The 21,544-nt window shown below is 45.0% G+C and overlaps 1 protein-coding gene across 1 annotated transcript in view; it reads left to right on the forward strand.

Annotated features, from left to right (window-relative positions):
- RSPH1 (radial spoke head component 1) overlaps positions 1 to 21,544 on the forward strand; it is an 82,262-nt gene that overhangs the window by 39,116 nt on the left and 21,602 nt on the right. Inside the window, exon 6 of the mRNA XM_029578959.1 lies at positions 7,978 to 8,049. Coding sequence (XP_029434819.1) covers positions 7,978 to 8,049 — 72 coding nt within the window. The remainder of the gene's footprint in view (positions 1 to 7,977; positions 8,050 to 21,544) is intronic.

Consider the following 21,544-nt stretch of genomic DNA (forward strand, 5'->3'; position numbering starts at 1 on the left):
GGCTGTATTCGAGTGGCCAGAATTTTCGCATAAATTTTTATGTCTAAATTTAGTAGGGAAATCGGGCGATATGACGAAGGTAATAGGGGATCTCTGCCCGCCTTAGGGAGAACCACAATAGTAGCCGCCCTCAAAGTGCGAGGCATTTCCTGATTATCCACCATTTTCTCATATAGAGACCGCAAGACCGGACTAATCTCTGTCTGCAAAGTTTTATAAAATATCGAGGTCAGCCCATCGGGTCCAGGGGCTTTGTGATTAGGAAGAGTCTGGATTGCTGCAATCACCTCCGCCTCAGTTATGGGAGACTGCAATTTCTGGGTCTGGCCCTCAGTCAAACCAGGCAGGTTGATCCCCCTTAAAAACTCAGCAATTCTCCCCTCACTGACCGGGTCAGCAGAATAAAGGGACTGATAATAGTCCGAAAAAATTTCTGCTATTTCTCGGGAGGTAGATTTAATTTCCCCCTTGTCAGACTTGAGATTCGCTATAAATTTTGAGGCCTCTTGTGCTTTTAATAAATGAGCAAGAAGGCGTCCCGCCTTGTTACCATGTTTAAAAAAATTAAATTGCCTATACCTGAGGTGGCGGGCCGCCCTAGTATGAAGGAGATCATTCAGAGCTGTCTGGGTTTCCCTAAATTGGTCACTCCACATTTTATCCCGGGGCCCTGGTCCCTGGCGTTGAAGTTGCCTAAGACGTTTTTCCAAGTCTATTATCTCGCCATCCAGTTTCTTTTTCTTATAGCTAGAGTAGCTGATAATGTCCCCTCTGAGAACACATTTTGCTGTTTCCCACAGAAGAATCGGCTGGTCTTCATGCTGAGCATTAAATTCCAAAAAGACCCGCCACTTATCCTTTAAAAAAACAGCAAAAGCAGGATCGTTTACTAAAGAGGTGGGGAGACGCCATTGACCCCCTACTCCCGGACCCCCAGGTTGAAAAGTGCCAGTCACCGGGCAGTGGTCAGATATCACCAAGTTCTCAATAGAGGCCTTAGTAAATTTAGAAAAGAGTGGTTCAGATATAAGTAAGTAGTCAATCCTTGATTGTGATGGGTGCGCTTTGGCCATATGGGTGAACTCTTTGACCCCTGGGTGAAGTACCCGCCAGAGATCCAACAGACCCAAATGTTTGCATAAGTAACTGGGTCCCTTTCGCTCACTAATCTGGTGCCCACCCCTAGGAGGCAGTCTATCAAGCGCCGGGTCTATTGCGAAATTAAAATCTCCCCCGATGATTATGGGGCAGTCCCCAAAACCAGTGATAATGGAGAGCAAAGATGTATAGAAGGTGTGGTCATATGCATTGGGAGCATAAATCGAGGCTAACAGGATCGGTGACCCCCTCAGCAGCCCCGTCACCAACACATAACGACCTTGTGGGTCTGCCACCACTTGCTGTTTTATGAAGGGGACTGCCTGATGCAGTAGAATGGCTACCCCTCTACTTTTAGAGGTTCCCGAGGCAGAATACACTTGTGCTACCCATTTTTTCTGCAGCTTAAGAGCCTCCTGGGGGGATAGGTGAGTCTCCTGGAGAAATATTATGTGAGCTCGAAGTCTGCCCAGGCGGGCTAATACCTTCTCTCTTTTGATAGGGGTGCCCAGGCCCGCTACATTCCAAGTGGTTACTTCAAGAGACATTAGCATAGACTATCAGGCTACTGGGAAGCGCATGCCTACTCCTATATGTTTGGAACTTGTGGTCAAACCGCCAGCCCTTCTGAGGCTCGATCTGTGCCATACAGTACATATTACAAACCCAAAAGATGGAGATAATCCAATAATACACGTTGAACAATACATCAGCATATAGACTCTCTACCAGTTTTTCACCCTCCCCCCACCCCGTCCTTTCCCCAGTAATGAAACTCAGCATAAAGATCCCCAGATCCCCGATCCTACTGAAACAGACCGGGAAATAGGGAGGAGAGCACGAAGATATATCCATGTGTTCGGCCTCTCCCCGGGGCCCCTCGCTTAAATTTGAAACAGAAAAACTTGCGATCCCCTAGTCATATATCCCCAGGGGCACATATAATAGCAACTGTGACTCAGTGTATACAGTTGTCACATTTCCAACAGATTATGGCACCACAAAGAAAAAAAAAAGTCAAACCATAACCAGAAGAACTCAGCATAAGCATTCATGACCAAGGCACGAAGAGAAAACTTCAGGCGTGCGTTGGTTAGACACCGGTGTAGCATAGCAAGCGTTTTCGTCAGCCAGCAATCACGAGGTAGACGTCGATGCCGGACCCGGGAGAGTCTGAACATAAGACTTTGCTTCCCCCGCCGAGTCAAACATTTTTGTCTGTCCTTGGTGCATGATCTTCAATTTAGCTGGGAACATAAGTGCAAACCTGATCTGTCGGTTCACCAGCTCCGAACAAATCTCATTAAAGGCTTTGCGTTGCAGGGTAACTCTCGGCGAAAAGTCCTGAAATATCATTATACGGTGCGTTTCAAATGTGAGATCCCGGGCTTTCCGGAAGTGCTGCAGCACAAGCGACTGGTGTGCAAAATGTAGAAAATGGGCAAGGATCACTCGTGGACGGCGAGCAGCCTCTTCCCTCAGACCGCCGCCCCACCCGGTGTGCGCGTTCTAGTAGGCCCCCGGAGGGGGACGCCAAGGACGGAACAATACTAAGCAGCCAAGCCTCAAGCAAGCGGGGTAGATCAGCTTCAGAGAGGGTTTCAGGAAACCCCACAAACCTAAGATTGTTCCGACGAGAACGGTTTTCCAGGTCGTCAATTTTTTCTGCGCTTGCCGCCGCTTGCTTGGTCAATTCTTCCACTCGTTTCTCTAAGGCGCCAATATCGTCCTCTGCTAGGCCCACGCGGCCTTCAAGTCGTTCCGCCCGCGCATCAAATTCTGTAAGCGATGCCCTGACATCTGCAATCTGGTCCGACAGCTGATGAAGGCGAATATCAAGCGCCGCCACTACCGCTTGAGAAATTTTCTCTTCCAAAGTGTCGCCTTCTTCCTCTGGTTCCACATGCGCTGCGGCCGCCATCTTAGATGGGGGAATCTTCGGCTTGTCTTTCTCTTTCCGAAGAGTCCTAGCAGCCATATAGCGCTATAATAATAGCCCACGATAGAATCCGGCCAAAGCGAGTAAGCAATAAGACAAGTCCAGCTCGAAAAATCAATGGGGAAGCGAAAGATGTTGAGGGATCGCCAGGGAGACAGCCGGAGCTCGCAAGAGCGCGTCCTAGCAAGCCCACCACATCACGTGATCTCCTTCAATGAATCTTTAAGTGAACAGAAGCTGGCATAATACAAAGTTACACAGGACTTCCATTTCATCCTTCTGCACCTATCCAGACAGGCGGGTTATGTCCCCCCTACTACCAGCAGATGGAGGCAGAGCACACTGCTTTCTCAGTGACATAGAGGTGGTACAGCCAGTATTCTCAGCCTCCCACAGATGGCAGGACAACTGGTGGTGCAGCAGGAGTCTTCTTCGGCCTGCTTTCTGCTTAAGTGATTTAGGCATTGGCTAAAGTCCTCTAGGGCCAGGAGTAGTAAGCCCCTTAGCTAACATTTTCCTAGGGCCAGGCCCCCTGGTTTCGACCAGAGTAGCGAGCCCCTGGGAGGTTTCCAGTCCTAGATGGAACTTTGTAGAGCTTAGTGGGAAGATTCTTTTGTTTCTTGGCACAAATTAAAAAGGCTGTTGTACCAGCAAATCTTGAGGACCGTGTCTTGTGTGCTTTTTAAAAGCAAAGAAAACAAAGGAAAAATCAGTCAGCAGCTTAATGTGGAGCACTACTGATGCAGAGGAGTGATTTGTCTGACCTGTTCCTGGTTCATGTAAGTGGCTGGTGGGTTGGGCAACCATGCTGCTCGTACTGTGCTCGTATCAGCACCTGGACTGGTGTCACAATAGCAGTTTGGCAGAATGAACACTGCGGCGGTGAGGCCTGAGGCTGCATGTGGGCCTCAGTTATCACAGGTCCACCTTTTTTGCTACGGCCAAATTCTTTTCAAATTCTCTCTTAGCCTGTCTTATCAATGTCTTACATTTAACTTGCCAACGCTTATGCATTATCCTATTTTCTTCTATTGGATCCTTCTTCCAATTTTTGAATGAAGAATTAATTGATCTTGAATGGGGCACCCCCGGAAGCTAATTTTAAAAGGGGATGATTCTTGGATGGACTGTACCCCCTCTGGATCCAGTTGTGCTTGTCTGTGCCATTACCAAGCGGACGACTATTCCTGTCGAAGGGGGAGCAGCCTTGACGGATGCACAGGATAGGATAATTGAGGCAATCCTTAAGGAGGCCTTTAAAGCGATGGCAACGATTTTGCAGATAGCTTCTTGTTGTTTCCTGGTGGCTCGCTCTTGTTAGCTGCTTTCTCAGGAAGTCAATGAATCTGGTGTAAATTCCAGGGCAGTAATGGAATCAGCAGCTGCCTTTTTGGCAGATGTGTGCTGCGATTTGGTTTGCATTTCGGCCAGAGGGGTGGCTTCGGTGGTGGCAGCTAGGCATCAGCTATGGCTGAAAAATTGGCTGATACAACCTCAGTCTAACCTTACAAAGTGGCCCTTTTTAAAGGCTCGCTCTTGTTTGGGAGTGAGCTGGAGAAAATGGCCAATAAGTGGGGGTGAGTCCCCGGTTCCTCGAATACCAGAGGATAAGAAACAGGCGCCACTGCGATCCTTCAGCTCTAGGGGATTCAGACGTTTTAGGCCCTACAGAGGTGCAACCTTTTCAGAGGACTCAACCTTTGGGTAGATCTCGGTCCTTTTGTCCCAGGCAGCCCATACAGGGCACAGGCTCTCGGGTAATGGAGCACCCCTGCCTCCCAGTGAAGGTGTACTGACCCACCTATGGGATCAGGAGATGGGAGGTTGCCTCTCTATTTTTTTTTTATCGAAGGTGGGTTGAGGTCATGACAGACCAGTGGGTTCTGGAGGTGATATGAGATGGCTATGCGCTGGAGTTTTGCAATGTTCCTCGGGACATGGGTTTGTTTTTTTTGTGTCTCCCTGCAACTCTCTGCAGAAGAGACAGGCAGTGGAGTGTATGTTGTCAAGACTCTTTAATCTACGGGCTGTAGTTCCAGTTCCCACGTCTAAAGAAAATACGGGCCGATATTCCATTTATTTCGTTGTGCCCAAGAAGGGGAGGGCTCCTTTTGTCCCATCTTGGATCACAAAGGAGTCAACTGTCATTTGCGTGTGACTAATTTTTGCATGGAAACCTTGTGCTCAGTGATAATGGCAGTACAGTTGGGGTCGTTCCTGACGTCTCTGGATTTGTCCAAGGCATACCTGCATATTCCCATCAGACTAGAGCATTAACTGATTAGCTTCTGGACAAGTACCCTGCCCAGAAGCTATTTCTTGATGTTGTCTGGGGATGCTACATTGCCACAGACCTGAAGAGCAACCAGAAAAACACGGAGACCACACACCTAGAAATACTAGGATCATGTAGCTACTTATATTACCTGGGTCACTGACCAGTCACAAATGCAGAGCTTATAAACTAAGAAGCTGATATTCAAGCACTTGCTAAATACCAATTTATGACACTTTGGGGTACGTATCCAGGCAGATAAACGGGCATTCTGGGGGTGTTCTGAGAAGGAGTAAAGTTATCCAGCTAACCTAGCTATTGAACTGTATCCATCTAAGGCCTAGATTTATCATTTTGCTATAAATTTCACAAAAACAGCACCCGCGATTAAAAAAAAAAAAAAGGTATGGTTAGGCAATTTACTGCAATGCAAGTTACATTTATTGCACCCAGCAAGCTGCATTACTGCCCAAGCATATTTTTATCACAGTTTGAGGCTGCTGGCTAGAGAGAGAAAGAAACTCTTTATAAGGCTCACATATAAGTCAACTTTTTATACCCCTGTAAGGGGGGGAGTTCTGAACTCTGGGTAAGGTTTTGGTGGTGGCCTAGGTTTTGGGGGGCAGTTTTATAAGCACAATCAGAGGATTGTGATCTGATCACAATCACAGGATCACTCCAAATCACATACAGTCTTCACTGATGTCTACTGTGTTCGTTCCTCTGATTGTGCTTATAAAACTGCCCCCCAAAACCTAGGCCACCACCAAAACCTCACCCAGAGTTCAGAACTCCCCCTCTTACAGGGGTATAAAAAGTTGACTTATATGTGTGCCTCCCCACAGGCTTTCTCACTCTCTTCCTCCCCCTCCCTCTCCCTCTCCTCTCTCCCTGCCCGAAACGGGATTTCCAGTAAATCCTGTTTTGGCCATAACACACATGCTATCACAGGCATAACGTTGAGGAAAAAAGATGTAGTTATTTCCGGTGTTAAATCCCGCGATGGTGTGTGTTTATTAACATTGCGTGCGATAACTTATCTCTCATTTCCATTTACTCCGCCCAAATTCCTCCCACTTGAATAAAATTTTAAAATTTACATATGTGATACGGTATTAATCACTTGCGTTAGGACCCTAACGTCCGCAATAACACCCTAACGTGATTTGATAAATGACCACCTAAGTTAGGCATATAATTTTAGGACTGTCTCAGAGCAGCCCTAAAGTTATCCGGTCATGTAACTGGATAGCTTTAGCCTTAACTAGCTATATTCAAAAGAAAATAACCAGTTATTAGGCCATATTATAAAAGAAAAAAAAGTCCTGCATGGATCTGGTAGCCTTCCACCCAAAGTCACACAAATAGGCACTGATAAGCATGGCTCTCAGATTTTCCTGACTGGTAAGGTGATGGGTGAGGGGGGTTAGACTGGCAAACTGACCTGATTCATTTGATTACTTGGAGGGTATTGGGGGGGGGGGGGGTTGGCCTGACATTTGTTTATGTTAATTTGAGTGGGGGGGGGGTCTGTGATTCTGGCTGCTGTACGGGACTTTTTTTTTTTTAATGTTAGGGCACTTGGCTATATTCTTTTGAATATAGCCGGTTAAATCTAAATTTATTTTATTAAAAAAAAATTATACCAGCTATTGGTGGTTTACAATAAAACAAATGTTTAACAATATTTATGGGATTGTGTGGAGATGTGCTTGTTATCTTGGCTTGGTTATAAAAAAAAATAAATAATAATAATGGATGATATTCAAAGCTAGTCAGTTAGGTTTAAAAGTTATCCTGGTAAAGTTAAGCAAATAACTTTTAATCCTCAACTTTTATCCCAATGAATATCCTGAATAACTTAATTGGCTATCTTTAGCTAGAGAAGTTAGCTGATTTAGAGGTTTTTAAATATTGTCCCCTAAATAGTTTATTATAAACAAAGTTATACAGTGAATACAAAATTGCATATAAAAGGCAGATGAAACATTAACTAATACACTTTCTGCAGAGTTAACACTTTGCCTTCCACTGTCAGATCTGAGGGCCCTAGCAATCTCCCAGTCACTATCTGGGCTATTCTGTTTGTTTGAACTGAGAGACAAACACAGATAACCATAAGTTTCTTGTCTGAAATCAGAGCTTTACAGTATTCAAAAGCTGTGTCAGTGAAAGGTTTCTCCCAGCTTTTACTCTCAGCTGTAACCACCTCTGTCAGTTTCTAACTACTTATAATACTTGGCATTTGAACACTGCTCAGCCTGAGGTCTACAACTTTGAGCTGCCTTAGGAATTAACCTATCAACTCAATTGCAAGTGATTCTAAAATGCGGTGCTGTTAGGCTGCCACCTGTTGTTGTTTAACTTAAAAATCATCACAGAAAAAGTAGTTATTAACTGGAAAAGGATTTCACAGAGTAAATAACAATTCAAACCCTTTTTTTTGCCACTGTAATCTGTCATTATCTATTGTTTGTGTTACTATAAAATACACAGGATAGTATAGGTTTAACCTCTTTAGATGCCACAAATCTGCTCCCTCTCCTGGCTGGTGAAGTTTGAATTATTACTGGCATGTGTATAGACTTTTTTTTTTTTGTTTTTGTTCAGTGACACTTTTAGCTTATTAGATTACTAAAACAAACATGGTTTCTTTTATTTGCAGCCTCTGGGAGCTGGAAAGTATGTATTTGACATCGGATGTGAGCAGCATGGTGCTTATATAAAGGCAGAGCAGGTAAACTGAAGGCCAGACTGTATCAGAATGGCATTAGAAGTGTCGACACACAATTGTCATCAGTACAAGTATTAATGTCTGGAGCTAAAATAGCTTATCAGCACAGACTAACCTTGATTTTTGCAAAATTCTGAAGTATGTTTAAAAAAAAAAAAAAAAAATTGCACAGGATGGGCCAGAGCCAGAGCTGAACTTGCAAAGTGTCTTTTAGCTCCATAACGTGGCAGGCCAAGCATCTTCAGATATTTGACCATTCATGCAGCTCAGGAATTTTTCAGAATTGAGGCCATTATTTTTAAAGCTTCTGTGCTAAAATAGCTTACAATGCGTAATTAACAGATTAGACCTGACTCTTCTGGAAATTGGTGCCTGTGGAACTGAGACATTACAGAGTAGCATCATCTCCAGGGCCTAAAAGTTACAGGAAAAGAAGATGTGTTTTGCTCCAAGATATTTTTCCATACTCACTATGTATGTGCCTGCCTGCCTGCCTTTCCTTTTAGTGAAGCAGGAGTGAAATGGTGGGAGAATAATTCCTTCGCAAGTATGGGATGGGTTAGAAATAACTGGCCACTCACTGATTTCCGTAAAAACAGGAGTGCCCATAACTTCCTCTGCAGTATGCTGACTATCTTGATGTACTCCAAGCAGAGATGCTGCCACAGCATCACCCTTACGATTGGGCATCGAACACCTTCTGTATAAAGTCCCTCTACTAGGAAGAGTCTACCCATTGACTCCACCGGAAACTGAGACAAAGAGTGAATATTAAAAAAAATATATATATATATATCATGGGGGTTCATCCGGCCCTCCTCATTGCAGGTTTTTTTTCTTTTGTAGTCAAAGATGGAATGCTTAGACCTTGCATCAACTACAGAGGCTTTAATGCCATTACCAAAAAATATATTATTCATTGCCAGTCATCCCTGAACTGTTCAATGGCCTGCAGGGCGCTAGAGTCTTCACTAAGCTAGACCTAAGAGGAGCCTATAATTCATTCGCATCAAACACGAGAAGGGTGGAAAACAGCCTTCAATACCTATGATGGACACTGAGTACCTCGTTATGCCCTTTGGGCTTTGCAATGCTCTGGCTATGTTTCAAAGCATGGTAAACAAAATCTCCTGGGATTTTTATTCCTCCATCATGGTCTACTTAGATGATATTCTCATCTATTCCCAGTCTATGACTTCTAACGGACATCATGTGTGACATGTGCTTCAGCGTCTATGGGAACACCATCTCCATGCAAAACTTGAGAAGTGCTTCTTTGAACAGGAACGACTTCCCTTCTTGGGCTACATCACTTTTCGCGATGGCTTCCTGATGGACTCTGTGAAACAGCCATCTTGGATTTTCCCCAACCAGTCTGCCTTCAGGTCCTTCAATGCTTCCTAGTATTTGCCAACTACTACTGATAGTTCATTCCTGCATGTTCCACCCTAGCCGCTCCACTTACAGCCTTGACCGGAAAAGGGGCAAACAGCGGGATCTGGTCCCAGAAAGCCATCGATGCCTTTCAGGAGCTAAAACACACATTCGTTCAGGGTTCCTGCCTGTAACACCTGGACCCTAAACATCCCTTCATTGTGGAGGTAGTTGCCCCTACCCTCTGTGTAGTGGCTGTCCTCAGTCAACACAATACTAAAAGAACTCTGCTACCTTGCTCCTTTTTTTCCAGTAAGTTTTCCCTGGCAGAGAGGAACTACATAATTGGAGTGTGAGGTAGTGCTCCTAGTGTTCCCCTATTTGCATGTACAGGCCCAGGCTAGATGCCTGGTCCACCTTAAATCCACTAAGGAGAGTATGCTCTATGGGCAGGATCCTGCGAGGCAGGTGGGGCTCAGAGGCCGTAACCAGAGACCTAGGGAATAAGAGCTGGGTTCCAGGTGGGAATAAACAGACCAGGCCCAGTCTCAGGAGGAAGGCAGCTCTTGTAATATAACACTGACCAGAGCTGAGGCGAAGCTGAACTGTGAGTACTGAGGGAAGCAGTACTGAACTGTAAATAGAGTACACTGTTCTGAAGGGAAGACTGGCAACTGTTGTGCATGGGTGAAGCTATAATAAAGATATAAGGTTTTAAACAAGTCTAGATTCAGACTAGTTTTTGTCCAGGCCTGTGGGAAATCACCACTCATTCCCACATGGAGATTGTGAACCCCTAGCAGTAAAGATGGCTTTGGAGGAATGGTGATACCTCCTAGAGGGTGCCAAGCATCAGATCACCATCTACACAGACCACAAGAAACTAATCTTCAATCTCCCTTCTTTTGTTGGTTTGATTTTGAACTTCATTACTGACCAGCTGCAAAGAACTTATAGGCGCATACCCTCTCCGTTCCTTTATAACTGAAGACAAAACGGCGATTCCTCTACACATTGATCGTGCAAGAATCATCTTTGCTTCTGCTACTTCCGTCCCTGCTAATAAAACAGGTATCCCCAAGAGGCTCCGGGAAAGTGTGCTAAAGTGGGTGCATGACTCTCAAGTGGTGGGATATCCCGGTTGATCCCAAACTCTCGACTTCCTTCAACACAACTACTGGTGGCCTCAAGTAAAAAGACGTAAAAGACTTAAGTGGATTCCTGTTCTACTGGCATGCAGAACAAACTTGTTTGTGCCCAACCCGAGGATTGTTATGGCTGTTCCCAGCCCCCAGGAAACCCTGGACCTATATTTCCCATATTTCAGATGGAGTGAACCTAGAAGATGTAGTAGGCCTGATTGACAAACTGAAGAGAGTAGTAAGTCACCTGGACCGGATGGTATACACCCCAGGGTTCTGAAGGAACTAAAAAATGAAATTTCAGACCTATTAGTAAAAATTTGTAACCTATCATTAAAATCCTCCATTGTACCTGAAGACTGGAGGGTGGCTAATGTAACCCCAGTATTTTAAAAAGAGCTCCAGGGGCAATCCAGGAAACTACAGACCAGTTAGCCTGACTTCAGTGCCAGGAAAAATAGTGGAAAGTGTTCTAAACATCAAAATCACAGAACATCTAGAAAGACATGATTTAATGGAACAAAGTCAGCAATGGCTTTACCCAAGGCAGGTCTTGTCTCACAAATCTGCTTCACTTTTTTGAAGGAGTTAATAAACATGTGGATAAAGGTGAACCGGTAGATGTAGTTATGGATTTTCAAAAGGCATTTGACAAAAGATCCTCATGAGGGGCTTCTAGGAAAAGTAAAAAGTCATGGGATAGGTGGCGATGTCCTTTTGTGGATTACAAACTGGCTAAAAGACAGGAAACAGGGAGTAGGATTAAATGGACAATTTTCTCAGTGGAAGAGAGTGGGCAGTGGAGTACCTCAGGGATCTGTATTGGGACCCATACTTTTCAATATATTTATTAATGATCTGGAAAGAAATAAGAGAGTGAGGTAATCAAATTTGCAGATGATACAAAATTGTTCAATCACAAGCAGATTGTGTTAAATTGCAAGAAGACCTTATGAGACTGGAAAATTGGGCATCCAAATGGCAGATGAAATTTAATGTGAATAAGTGCAAGGTGATGCATATAGGGAAAAATAACCCATGCTATAGTTACACAATGTTAGGGTCCATATTAGCAGCTACCACCCAAGAAAGAGATCCTAGGCGTCATAGTGGAAATCATCGGTTCAGTGTGCTGTTGCAGTCAAAAAAGCAAATAATGTTTGGAATTATTAGAAAGGGAATGGTGAATAAAACAGAAAATGTCATCATGTCTCTGTATCTCCATGGTGAGACAGTACCTTGAATACTGTGTACAATTCTGGTTGCCACATCTCAAAAAAGATATAATTGCGATGGAGAACATACAGAGAAGGGTGACCAAAATGATAAAGGGGATGGATCAGCTCCCCTATGAGGAAAGACTAAAGAGGTTAGGACTTTTCAGCTTGGAGAAGAGACGACTGAGGGGGGATATGCTAGAAGTATTTAAAATCATGAGAGATCTAGAATGGGTAAATGTGAATCGGTTATTTACTCTTTCGGATAGTAGAAAGACTAGGGGGCACTCCATGAAGTTAGCATGGGGCACATTTAAAACTAATCGGAGAAAGTTCTTTTTTACTCAACGCACAATTAAACTCTGGAAATTGTTGCCAGAGGATGTGGTTAGTGCAGTTAGTATAGCTGTGTTTAAAAAAGGATTGGATAAGTTCTTGGAGGAGAAGTCCATTACCTGCTATTAAGTTCACTTAGAGAATAGCCACTGCCAGTAGCAATGGTTACATGGAATAGACTTAGTTTTTGGGTATTTGCCAGGTTCTTATGGCCTGGATTGGCCACTGTTGGAAACAGGATGCTGGGCTTGATGGACCCTCCCATTCCTCTGCTCATTTCTTTGGTCTGACCCAGTATGGCATTTTCTTATGTTCTTTCTTTCTCCTTCTGATTGTTTCCAGGATCAAGCAAGTATTGATTAATTTCTATATGTAAAACAAAAAAAAAAAAAAAGAATTTGAAGAAAATCAAACTTCTTGTCTATGTGAGACAGCTCTTACAGGGTCCCAGGGGGGATTTTCCCCTTCAGTACTCAGCCTGGGACCCCCTCTCTCCGGTGACCACTTGCCTGGCTTAAAGGGGTGATACTGGTGGTCCAGTGACTCCCCTTTTTCGCGCCTGCCTCAGGTCTTTTAGCAGGGAGGCTCCCATTCCTCTGCTCATTTCTTTGGAAAAAAAAAAAAAAAGACCATTGGAGGCACAGCTTACCCATGCTTTTCATTACAGGCTCCAGCAAGGTAAGCAGCCGGGGAAGTGATTTCTGGTGGTCCAGTCCCTCTCTTCACACCATCCTGGTGTATAGCATGTGAGGAATCGGCCGTGCAGTTTTCTAGGACTGGGATTTGCTTGAGGTGCCTTCTAGGGGTGGTGGGCAGCTCTTTTTCAGGGTCTACAGCAACAGCCAAGCCTCGTGGGGCTCAAAAACGTCAGGCTCCATAGGAGTTCAGAGCTGATCCTTTCTCCCTCAGTGCAGGGATGGCAGCCATCTTAAGCACATGTCATGCAGCTCAGGCAAGGGCTGTGGGCAGGGCCGGCGGAAGCACTAGGCGAACTAGGCGGTCGCCTATGGCGCCAGCTTCCCGGGGGTGGCACTGCCCCGGTAAAATTGAGCCGTAGCCTGCCCCGGTAAAAATAAGAGCTGCATTAAGCCGCCGCCCCCCCCCCCCCCCCCCCCCGATAAAAATAAAAGAGCTGCTGCCGGCAGCCCGCCCCAAAGACAGATTTAATTAATTATCATGGCGCCGGCTATGATAATTAACAAGACCCGATCTGATTGCTCAGCCAGCAGGGGCGGATTGACCTATCGGGGGATCGGGCTTCCCCCGGTGGGCCGGTCTAGCTGGTCACGTGGTCTCGACCGCGTGCAGCCTGCATTCAGCCCAGTGACCTCCATCAATTCAGGGTAGGTGGTGAATTTGTGTTTGCAGCCTCGCAGGTCCATTGAAGTAATAATAGCTGTACCCAGCCAGCCCCGGCCGGAGAAATAAAAATCGAGGCCGGCGGAGGCCGAAGAAAAGAAGATGGGCCGGCCCGACGCCTCCCAGACAGCCCCCGCGGGAGACCAAGCCCGCGAGAGCCGAAGAAATGAAGATGGGCGCCGCCTAGTCAGCCCCCGCTAGAGACCAAGCAGTGGGGGCCGAAGAAATAAAAATCGTGGCCGGTGGCAAAAAATGAACACCGGTGCTGCTAACCCCCACCGGAGACCAGCTGTTCAGCTGGGGGCCTTAGATCGGCAGAGTGCTTCTGTGTGTGTGTGTGTGTGTGTGTGAAAGGAATGGTGCTTGTGTTTGTGAGAGAAAGGAATGGTGCTTGTGTGTGTGTTTGTGAGAGAAAGGAATGGTGCTTGTGTGTGTGTTTGTGAGAGAAAGGAATGGTGCTTGTGTGTGTGTTTGTGAGAGAAAGGAATGGTGCTTCTATGTGTGTGTGTGTGAAAGGAATGGTGCTTCTGTGTGTGTGTGCCTGAGAAAGGAATGGTGCTTCTGTGTGTGTGGTGTATATGTGAGTCAGGGAGGGTGCTTGTGTGAGTCAATGCGTGTGTACGAGAGAGAGATGGAGCATGTTTTTGGCTGGCTTGTGGCTGTGAGAGGAGGGCATGTGTGTGATTGAGAGAGACTGGCCAGAGAGGCGACATATGTGTGAAACTGAACAGGGAGATGACTGGTGGTATGTGTGTGCTTGTGTGTGAGAGAGAGATACTGGTTGGGGAGATGATTGGTGTGTGAGAGACAGAAACTGGTCTTGACGGTGTGATTGGTGTGTGTGTGTGTGAGAGAGAAGAGACTGGTTGTGGTCCCTAAGGAAGAGGACCATGAGGACAGCTTCAGCAGCTACTGTTGCTTCTGAAGTGGCCTGCAAGGGAAAGGAGTAGGAGAACTGCTGGAGAGGGTAAGTAAAGGTGGCTTTTAAAATTCATTTTTCTTGACTGACTACCATTTTAATTATTGGATAGTGTGTGATGTCTTCTCTTTGAAATATTTTATTGGTGTTTTGATAAAGGTTTCAAAATTTGCTTGAGTCTTTAATTATTGGATATTCTATTCATCAGCTGTTTTGAAATTATTTTATTAGTATGATATTATGATTCATGATTTATATATCTTGATTTTATTGATTGTTTCATGAAGAATGGTGACATTTTTGTTTTTCCATTGTTGCACTGTGATACATTTTACAGTTTAGTTTTTGTCTGCGCATTTCTATTTATACTTTGTGGCTTTATTCTGTATTTGGTGAGAGTTTGTGTTCTGCATGCAAAGACTGAGATGAAGCATTCTTTTAGCATGTGGTTTCTCTGTAGGGATCTGTAGTAGCTTGGCCTGTTCCTCTGCTGGGGAGGGAGGGGGGATCTCAGGACAATAATGGTTGGGCCATTAGATGGAGGTAGGGGGGTGGGGAGGAGGTGGAATAGCCCTGAGGGAAGAAAGGAAGAGGAATAGCCCTGAGGGGAGAGAGAACAGGGACTGTGATAGGGCCTGGAGGGAGAAAGAGATGGTTGGAGAAGACAATAGGGAAAGATTGAGGAAGTAATTGAGATTGAGGAAGGAAACTTTGGAGAAGCATCTGAAGGAGAGAGCAGAGCCTGTTTGCCAGAGAGAGAGTGCCTATGTGCAATAGAGAAAGGGAATGTATGTGAGGATGTATGTGTGTGTGTGCAAGAGAGAGAGGGAGCCTGTTTGAGGGGGTGTGTGTATGTGTCTGTGCTTTGTCCCACCATTTTCTGTTTAGTGATAGCAATATGTCAGCTTTGGGGAATGTGCATCTTTTATGTTTGTATTTTTCACTCCTGGAATTACAAAATTCTGCACACTTTACCAAGCCAGTTTCTTCCTACAACCATCGACACCCTTCCACTTCTAGTCTATGCTATTGCCCATCCACAGTTGCAAATTCTGTGCAGAATTTTAGAATTCTGTGTAAAAGGGGAATTTTGCATTGCACAGTTGTGCAGAATTCCCTCAGGAGTCAAATGTGTTAGTTTCTACAGTACTGCACTACATGCAGAGTCTGGCTACTTGTGGTTTCCATTTCAGTTTTTGAGTTCTAATTTGCAGTTACTTATTTTGCATTTGGTAAGGGTCTGTGTTATGCATGACCAAGGTGAAGTATTTTGCTATTGTTTTCTGTGTAGGGATCTAGAGCAATCCAACTTGTTCTGTTTTCCAATAGAAGGTGAATTGATGTATCTAGCACCTATTGTAATATTTTTCATAAATAGGATTTTTGCTGTTTGAGCCCTGGGAGTTAGTGCTCTTATGGTATGGCAGTTTTCCTACATATGTTTGGAGTATCTATTTTACATGGATTTAAATGTTTGGTCAGTGCATTTAAATGTATTATGCATATCATAGTAAAAAATATCTAGAAACACAAAATTTTGATTTTTCAGTTCACGTGACATTATGGCAGAAAGAAATTGTCAGGGGCACAGTATCGCAAACGGAAGGCTGACAGGGAAAAAGAACAGGCAAAGCAAGAAGATTCCTTGCTGAAATATTTTCACCCACAGCATCAAGAAGAAGGTAGTTCAAGGGATCTGTCTGAGACTGAAGCAGAGATGACTGTTTTGCCTACAGTTTCACAATCTGAAGTAGAATCTGAAGAACATAAAAATATGGAAGGCGAACCAAGTGAGGTCCAAAAGGATCAAGATTTGAAAGGACGTGAAGAAGAACAATCCATGAAGTTGAACTACGGTGATCCTGCTACTTGGGTCAATTTACTATCCAAAAGCGATGATCGTATGCGACAAATGTTGGTGGAACACGGACCAGAACAAGTTCTGCAATTTCATTTCCCTAAAGATAGTAATCAAAGAAAATTCTCAACAGTTCATTACAAAAGGAGCCTTGGCAATGGAGATGAAATTCCCCGTTCGTGGCTACAGTACTCTGTGTCAGAGGACTCTGTGTTTTGCTTTTGTTGCATGCTGTTTACCATTAACCCTGGTGCCTCATCTCTTGCTAAGAAAGGTTCCAAAGATTGGAAGAACATATCTGCAATTCTAGCTTTGCACAAGAGAAGTGATGAACACTTGGAGAACTTTCAGAAGTGGAAGGAACTTGAAATGCGATTGAAAAACATGAAAACAATTGATGAAGAAAATTTGCGTCTCATTAAACAACAAGAAAAGTATTGACAGCAAATCTTGGAATGACTGATTGCTTTGGTGAGAGTTCTTGGAATGCAAAATCTGGCCTTCCGGGGAACACATGATAGATTGCACACACCTGGTAATGGAAACTTCCTGAAATTTATAGAATATCTAGCTTTGTTTGATCCACTTATGGATGAACATCTTCGTAAGATAAGAAATGTTGAGACACATGTCCACTACCTTGGCAAAGACATACAAAATGAACTGATTCAGCTTTTATCCAGTGCTATCAAAGAAGAAATCCTGAAATCTGCTCATACTGCCAAGTACTTTTCAATCATTTTAGATTGTACACCAGATGTAGGCCATGTTGAACAAATGACCATGATCCTTCGCTTTGTGGACACTGCTTCAGACCCTGATAATTCTCAACCTGTAACCATAAAGGAACATTTTTTGGGATTTGTGCCACTCCAGGAGACCACTGGTGCTGTAATGGCAGAGACTGTCCTTAGCCAGTTAGAAGATATGTCATTGCCCATTGAAAACTTACGTGGTCAAGGCTATGATAATGGAAGCAATATGAAAGGGAAAGAAAATGGTGTACAACGAAGAATTTTGGATATTAATCCACGGGCTTTATTTGTTCCTTACAGTGCACATTCTTTGAATTTGGTTGTTAGTGATGCTGCTAAATGTTGCTTGGAAGCAATGGCTTTCTTTAGCCTAGTACAAAATGTTTGTGTATTTCTCTGCTTCAACACGACGTTGGGAAGTTCTAATGCGCCATGTGCCTGCTCTTACAGTGAAACCATTGAGTGAAACAAGAAGGGAAAGTCGAATTCATGCACTGAAACCTTTTCGCTATCAACTAGGTGATATCTATGATGCACTAACTGAAATTGCTGTCAACACTACCCTAACAGGATCATCTGGTAATACCTCGCGGGTAGAGGCACAAGCTCTTGCAAAAAGTATTTCATGCTTCAAGTTTGTGGTTTCTCTTATTGTGTGGCATAACATCCTTTTTTAGATCAATATAACTAGCAAACAACTTCAGATGAAGGAATTTGACATTCACAATGCCATTGAGCAACTGAGTGGAACCAAGAAATTTCTTTTAGACTGCAGGAGTGATGAAGGGTTTGCAAAAACACTGGTAGATGCACGTGAACTTGCTGAGGAGTTGGAGATACCAGTAAGCTTTGAACCAGATCCAGTCCGGATTAGGAAAAAAAAGAAGCAGTTCACATATGAAGCCGATGATAACCCTATTCAGAGCGCTGAACAAAACTTCAAAGTGAACTTTCATTTTGCAGTCCTTGATGCAGCAATACAATCAATTGAGGAAAGATTCACACAAATGCATGAAATTAGTTCTGGATTTGGCTTCCTCTACAATATTCACAGTTTGCAGATTAGTACATCAAAAGACATTCTGGAACAGTGCTTGAAATTGGAGAAAGTTTTACAACATGGGGATTCTAAAGATATTGTTGCTTCTGATATGTGCAGTGAATTGCAAGCCATCGCAAGACTAATTCAGAAGAGCTCATCACCACAAGATGTATTGAACTTTCTATGCAGACATAAACTCACAGATAATTTCCCTAACATATTTCTTGCCCTCCGCATCCTCTTAACCCTTCCTGTTTCTGTGGCCAGTGGTGAGCGAAGCTTTTCCAAGTTAAAGTTGATTAAAACATATATTTGTTCCTCAATGATGCAAGAAAGACTTGTTGGGCTGGCCACCTTGTCAATAGAAAATGAAATTGCACAAAACCTTGACTTGCAGAAACTTATTTCTACATTTGCTAAACTGAAAGCAAGGAAAGTAAAATTCTAAAGTGCAGTCTTTCTAATACAGATCCTGTATAAAGTGTAGCACAAATTGTTTACATTTGGATTGAATATTCTATATTTTTTGTCCTGTTGACTGTTCCATACTGTAAATTGTTTTGTTGTGTTTGAGCAACAAGTATAGCTTTGGTTTATGTTTATTTTATTTATTTTTATTTATTTATTTATAAAAGAGTTTCTATACCGTCGATAAGACAAATCATCTCAATGGTTTACATGACATAAAAATGTCAAATGTTCTGTTATAAATACAGACTTCGCTATTTTCATTAATGCACAATGTAAGTTAATTGTGTGTGGAGGCGGGGGGGGGGGGCGGCATAGCTGACGTTTCGCCTAGGGCGCCTAATACCCTTGCACCGGCCCTGGCTGTGGGGGAGGGGGAGCTTCCGCCAACATTGTATCCAGCCCCTGCAACTCCTGATGAGAATGCAGCTTAGGATCAGGTTTTTTTTTGTTTGTTTGTTTTTTTACAGGAGGACCCTGCTTTTCCAGATCAGGATGTTTATTCTGATTCCTTTTCTTTTGATTTTGTCCTCCTTATGCATAAAGCCATTTTAGGCTTCCAGGTCTCCGTAAGGTGGTGCCTTGCCAGTCAGACCTACTCAGGGACTGCCCCCCCCCCCCCCCGCCCCCAAGGTAGCCAAGCTTGCCGATGTTCCCGCGTCTCTAAGGGTCGCAAAGTTAAAAAGTGCGGTGGTTTCAGGAGAGTCTGCCACTCCGGATGTGCTGGGCAGTGCAGGTGCAGGAGCCTCTCCTCCCCCTCCCGTGGGGGGGGGGGGGGGCTTGGATGAGGAGCAAGGGAAACAGGCTTCTTTGGAGGGTGATGACCCTCAGGTGGTACGTCTGTTCCAGAGGGAGGAGTTGGAACCCCTCATTCCTGCAGTCCTGGCGGAGCTCGGGGTTCGATCTCCACAGTCTGTAGCAGTCTCGTGCAGCAGGCAAGCCTCAGGTGGGTTAAACAATTACTCAGCACCCAGGACCTCCCGTCTGCAGAGGCGGAACAGGCAGAAAGGCTGGAAGGCGCGATTGCGTATGGGGCTGATGCTCTCTATGATCTCCTCAGGATGCAAGCCAGAGCTATGGTCTCGGTGGTGTCAGCCAGGCGATTGGGTTGCAGACTCCTCTTCTACAACGCAGTTGGGCACGCTACCCTTCAAGGGTAAGTTACATTTTGGCGAAGACCTGAACCAGCTTATCAAATCCTTGGGTGACAACAAGGTTCATAAGCTACCGGAGGACCGCCCAAAGCAGTACAGATCCTTTTTTTCAGTCACGCTCTCGTTTCCGGGGGCAGCGCAGGTACAACAAGCTGCATGGAGCTTTTCAAAGAAACACCTCCACTAGGTCTCTAGCATGGGCTCACTCCTTTCGGGGCAGACGGCCCTTCCGAGACGTTACCCATCAAGGCACCGCCGCAAAGTCCTCACAATGAGATACAGCCGGCCCATTCTTCCGTTCCAGACTTAGGTGGTCGGCTGCCCCTATTTGTTGAGGAATGAGCCAAAATTACTTAGGATCAGTGGGTCCTCGAGGTCATCTAAAGAGGCTACGCGTTAGTTTGCTCGGGATTTCCCAGACCTCTACTCGATCTCTCCCTGCAGAACTCGGAAGTGCTCAGCGGTGTGCCAGACTCTCAACAGGCTTCAAGCGCTCGGTGCCATAGTCCCGGTCCCCCTCCAGGAACAGGGATCCGGCCAGTATTCCATCTACTTCGTCGTCCCCAAAAAGGACGGCTCCTTTCGACCGATCCTGGACCTAAAGAGTCAACAAGGCCCTCAAGGTTCCCCATTTTCGGATGGAGACCCTGAGGGCGGTCATAGCGACGGTTCGTACAGGGGAGTTCCTTGCTTCTCTCGACCTGACGGAGGCCTACCTTCATATCCCGGTCCGCCAGGAACACCAATTTCTTCGTCTCAACATCCTGGGATGACCTTTTCAGTTTAGAGCACTCCATTCGGTCGCGCCATGCACATTTACCAAGATCATGATAGTGGTGCCGGAGTGGCCTCTGAAACTGAAACTGTGGTTCACAGATCTGGTGAACTTCGCTATGGACGATCCTCTCCGCCTCAGCCATCTGCCAAACCTGCTCCAACAGGGTCCAGTATTTTTTGATCAGGCAGATCGCTTTTGTGTAGCGGCCTGGCTTTTGAGCAGCGGCGACTAAGGAAGAAGGGTTATAAGGAGGAGGTTATCTCCACTCTGTTGCGGGCCCGTAAGACTTCTACCTCTCTGGCTTATATTCAGGTATGGAGAGTGTTTGAGACTATGTCCGCTGAGTCCAGAGTTCCGGTGCGTAAGACTTTGGTGTCCCAGGTTCTCTCCTTTCTGCAGAATGGTCTCTCTAAAGGTTTGTCTTTCAATTCCTTGCGTGTACAGGTTTTGGCGCTGTTCCCTCCTTGGGCAGGTCGATGGTTACACGTTGGCGACCCCTCCGGATGTCATTCTTCCGGATAAGTCGCCATCAGGGGGACTAAGATCTTGAACCCGCCTGCCCGAGCTATTTGTACGTTGTGGAACCTTAATTTGATTCTCTGTGTTCTTTGCGAGGCGCCCTTCAAACCCTTTCGGCGAGCCATACTTAAGGGTCTGACTTTTAAGATTGTCTGTCTTTCTGGTTTCTATTTCCTCAGCCAGGAGAGTGTCCGAGCTCCAAGCCCTGTCTTGTAGGGAGCCTTTCCTTCGCTTTTCTGATTCAGGTGTTTCCCATCCTCCCTGTCAAAGGTTGTGTCCTCCTTTCATGTAAATCAGTCAGTGGAGCTCTCTGCTTTTTCTTAAGAGGACATTGCAAACACGCCTGGCGCAGATCTACGGCGCCTTGATGCAAAGAAGATCCTACTGCAATATTTGCAGGTGACGAATGATTTTCGAGTCTCTGATCATCTTTGTCTTATGGAGCGGGCCGAGTAAGGGGAATAAGGCTTCTAAAGCTACTATCACTCTCTGGCTAAAAGAGGCGATTGCGTCTGCGTATATTTGTTGGGGCCGGTCAGTTCCGGAGGGCTTAAAGGCTCACTCTTTACGTTCTCAG

Source organism: Rhinatrema bivittatum, chromosome 15 (genome assembly GCF_901001135.1).
Source record: "Rhinatrema bivittatum chromosome 15, aRhiBiv1.1, whole genome shotgun sequence".
Classification (NCBI taxonomy): Eukaryota; Metazoa; Chordata; class Amphibia; order Gymnophiona; family Rhinatrematidae; genus Rhinatrema; species Rhinatrema bivittatum.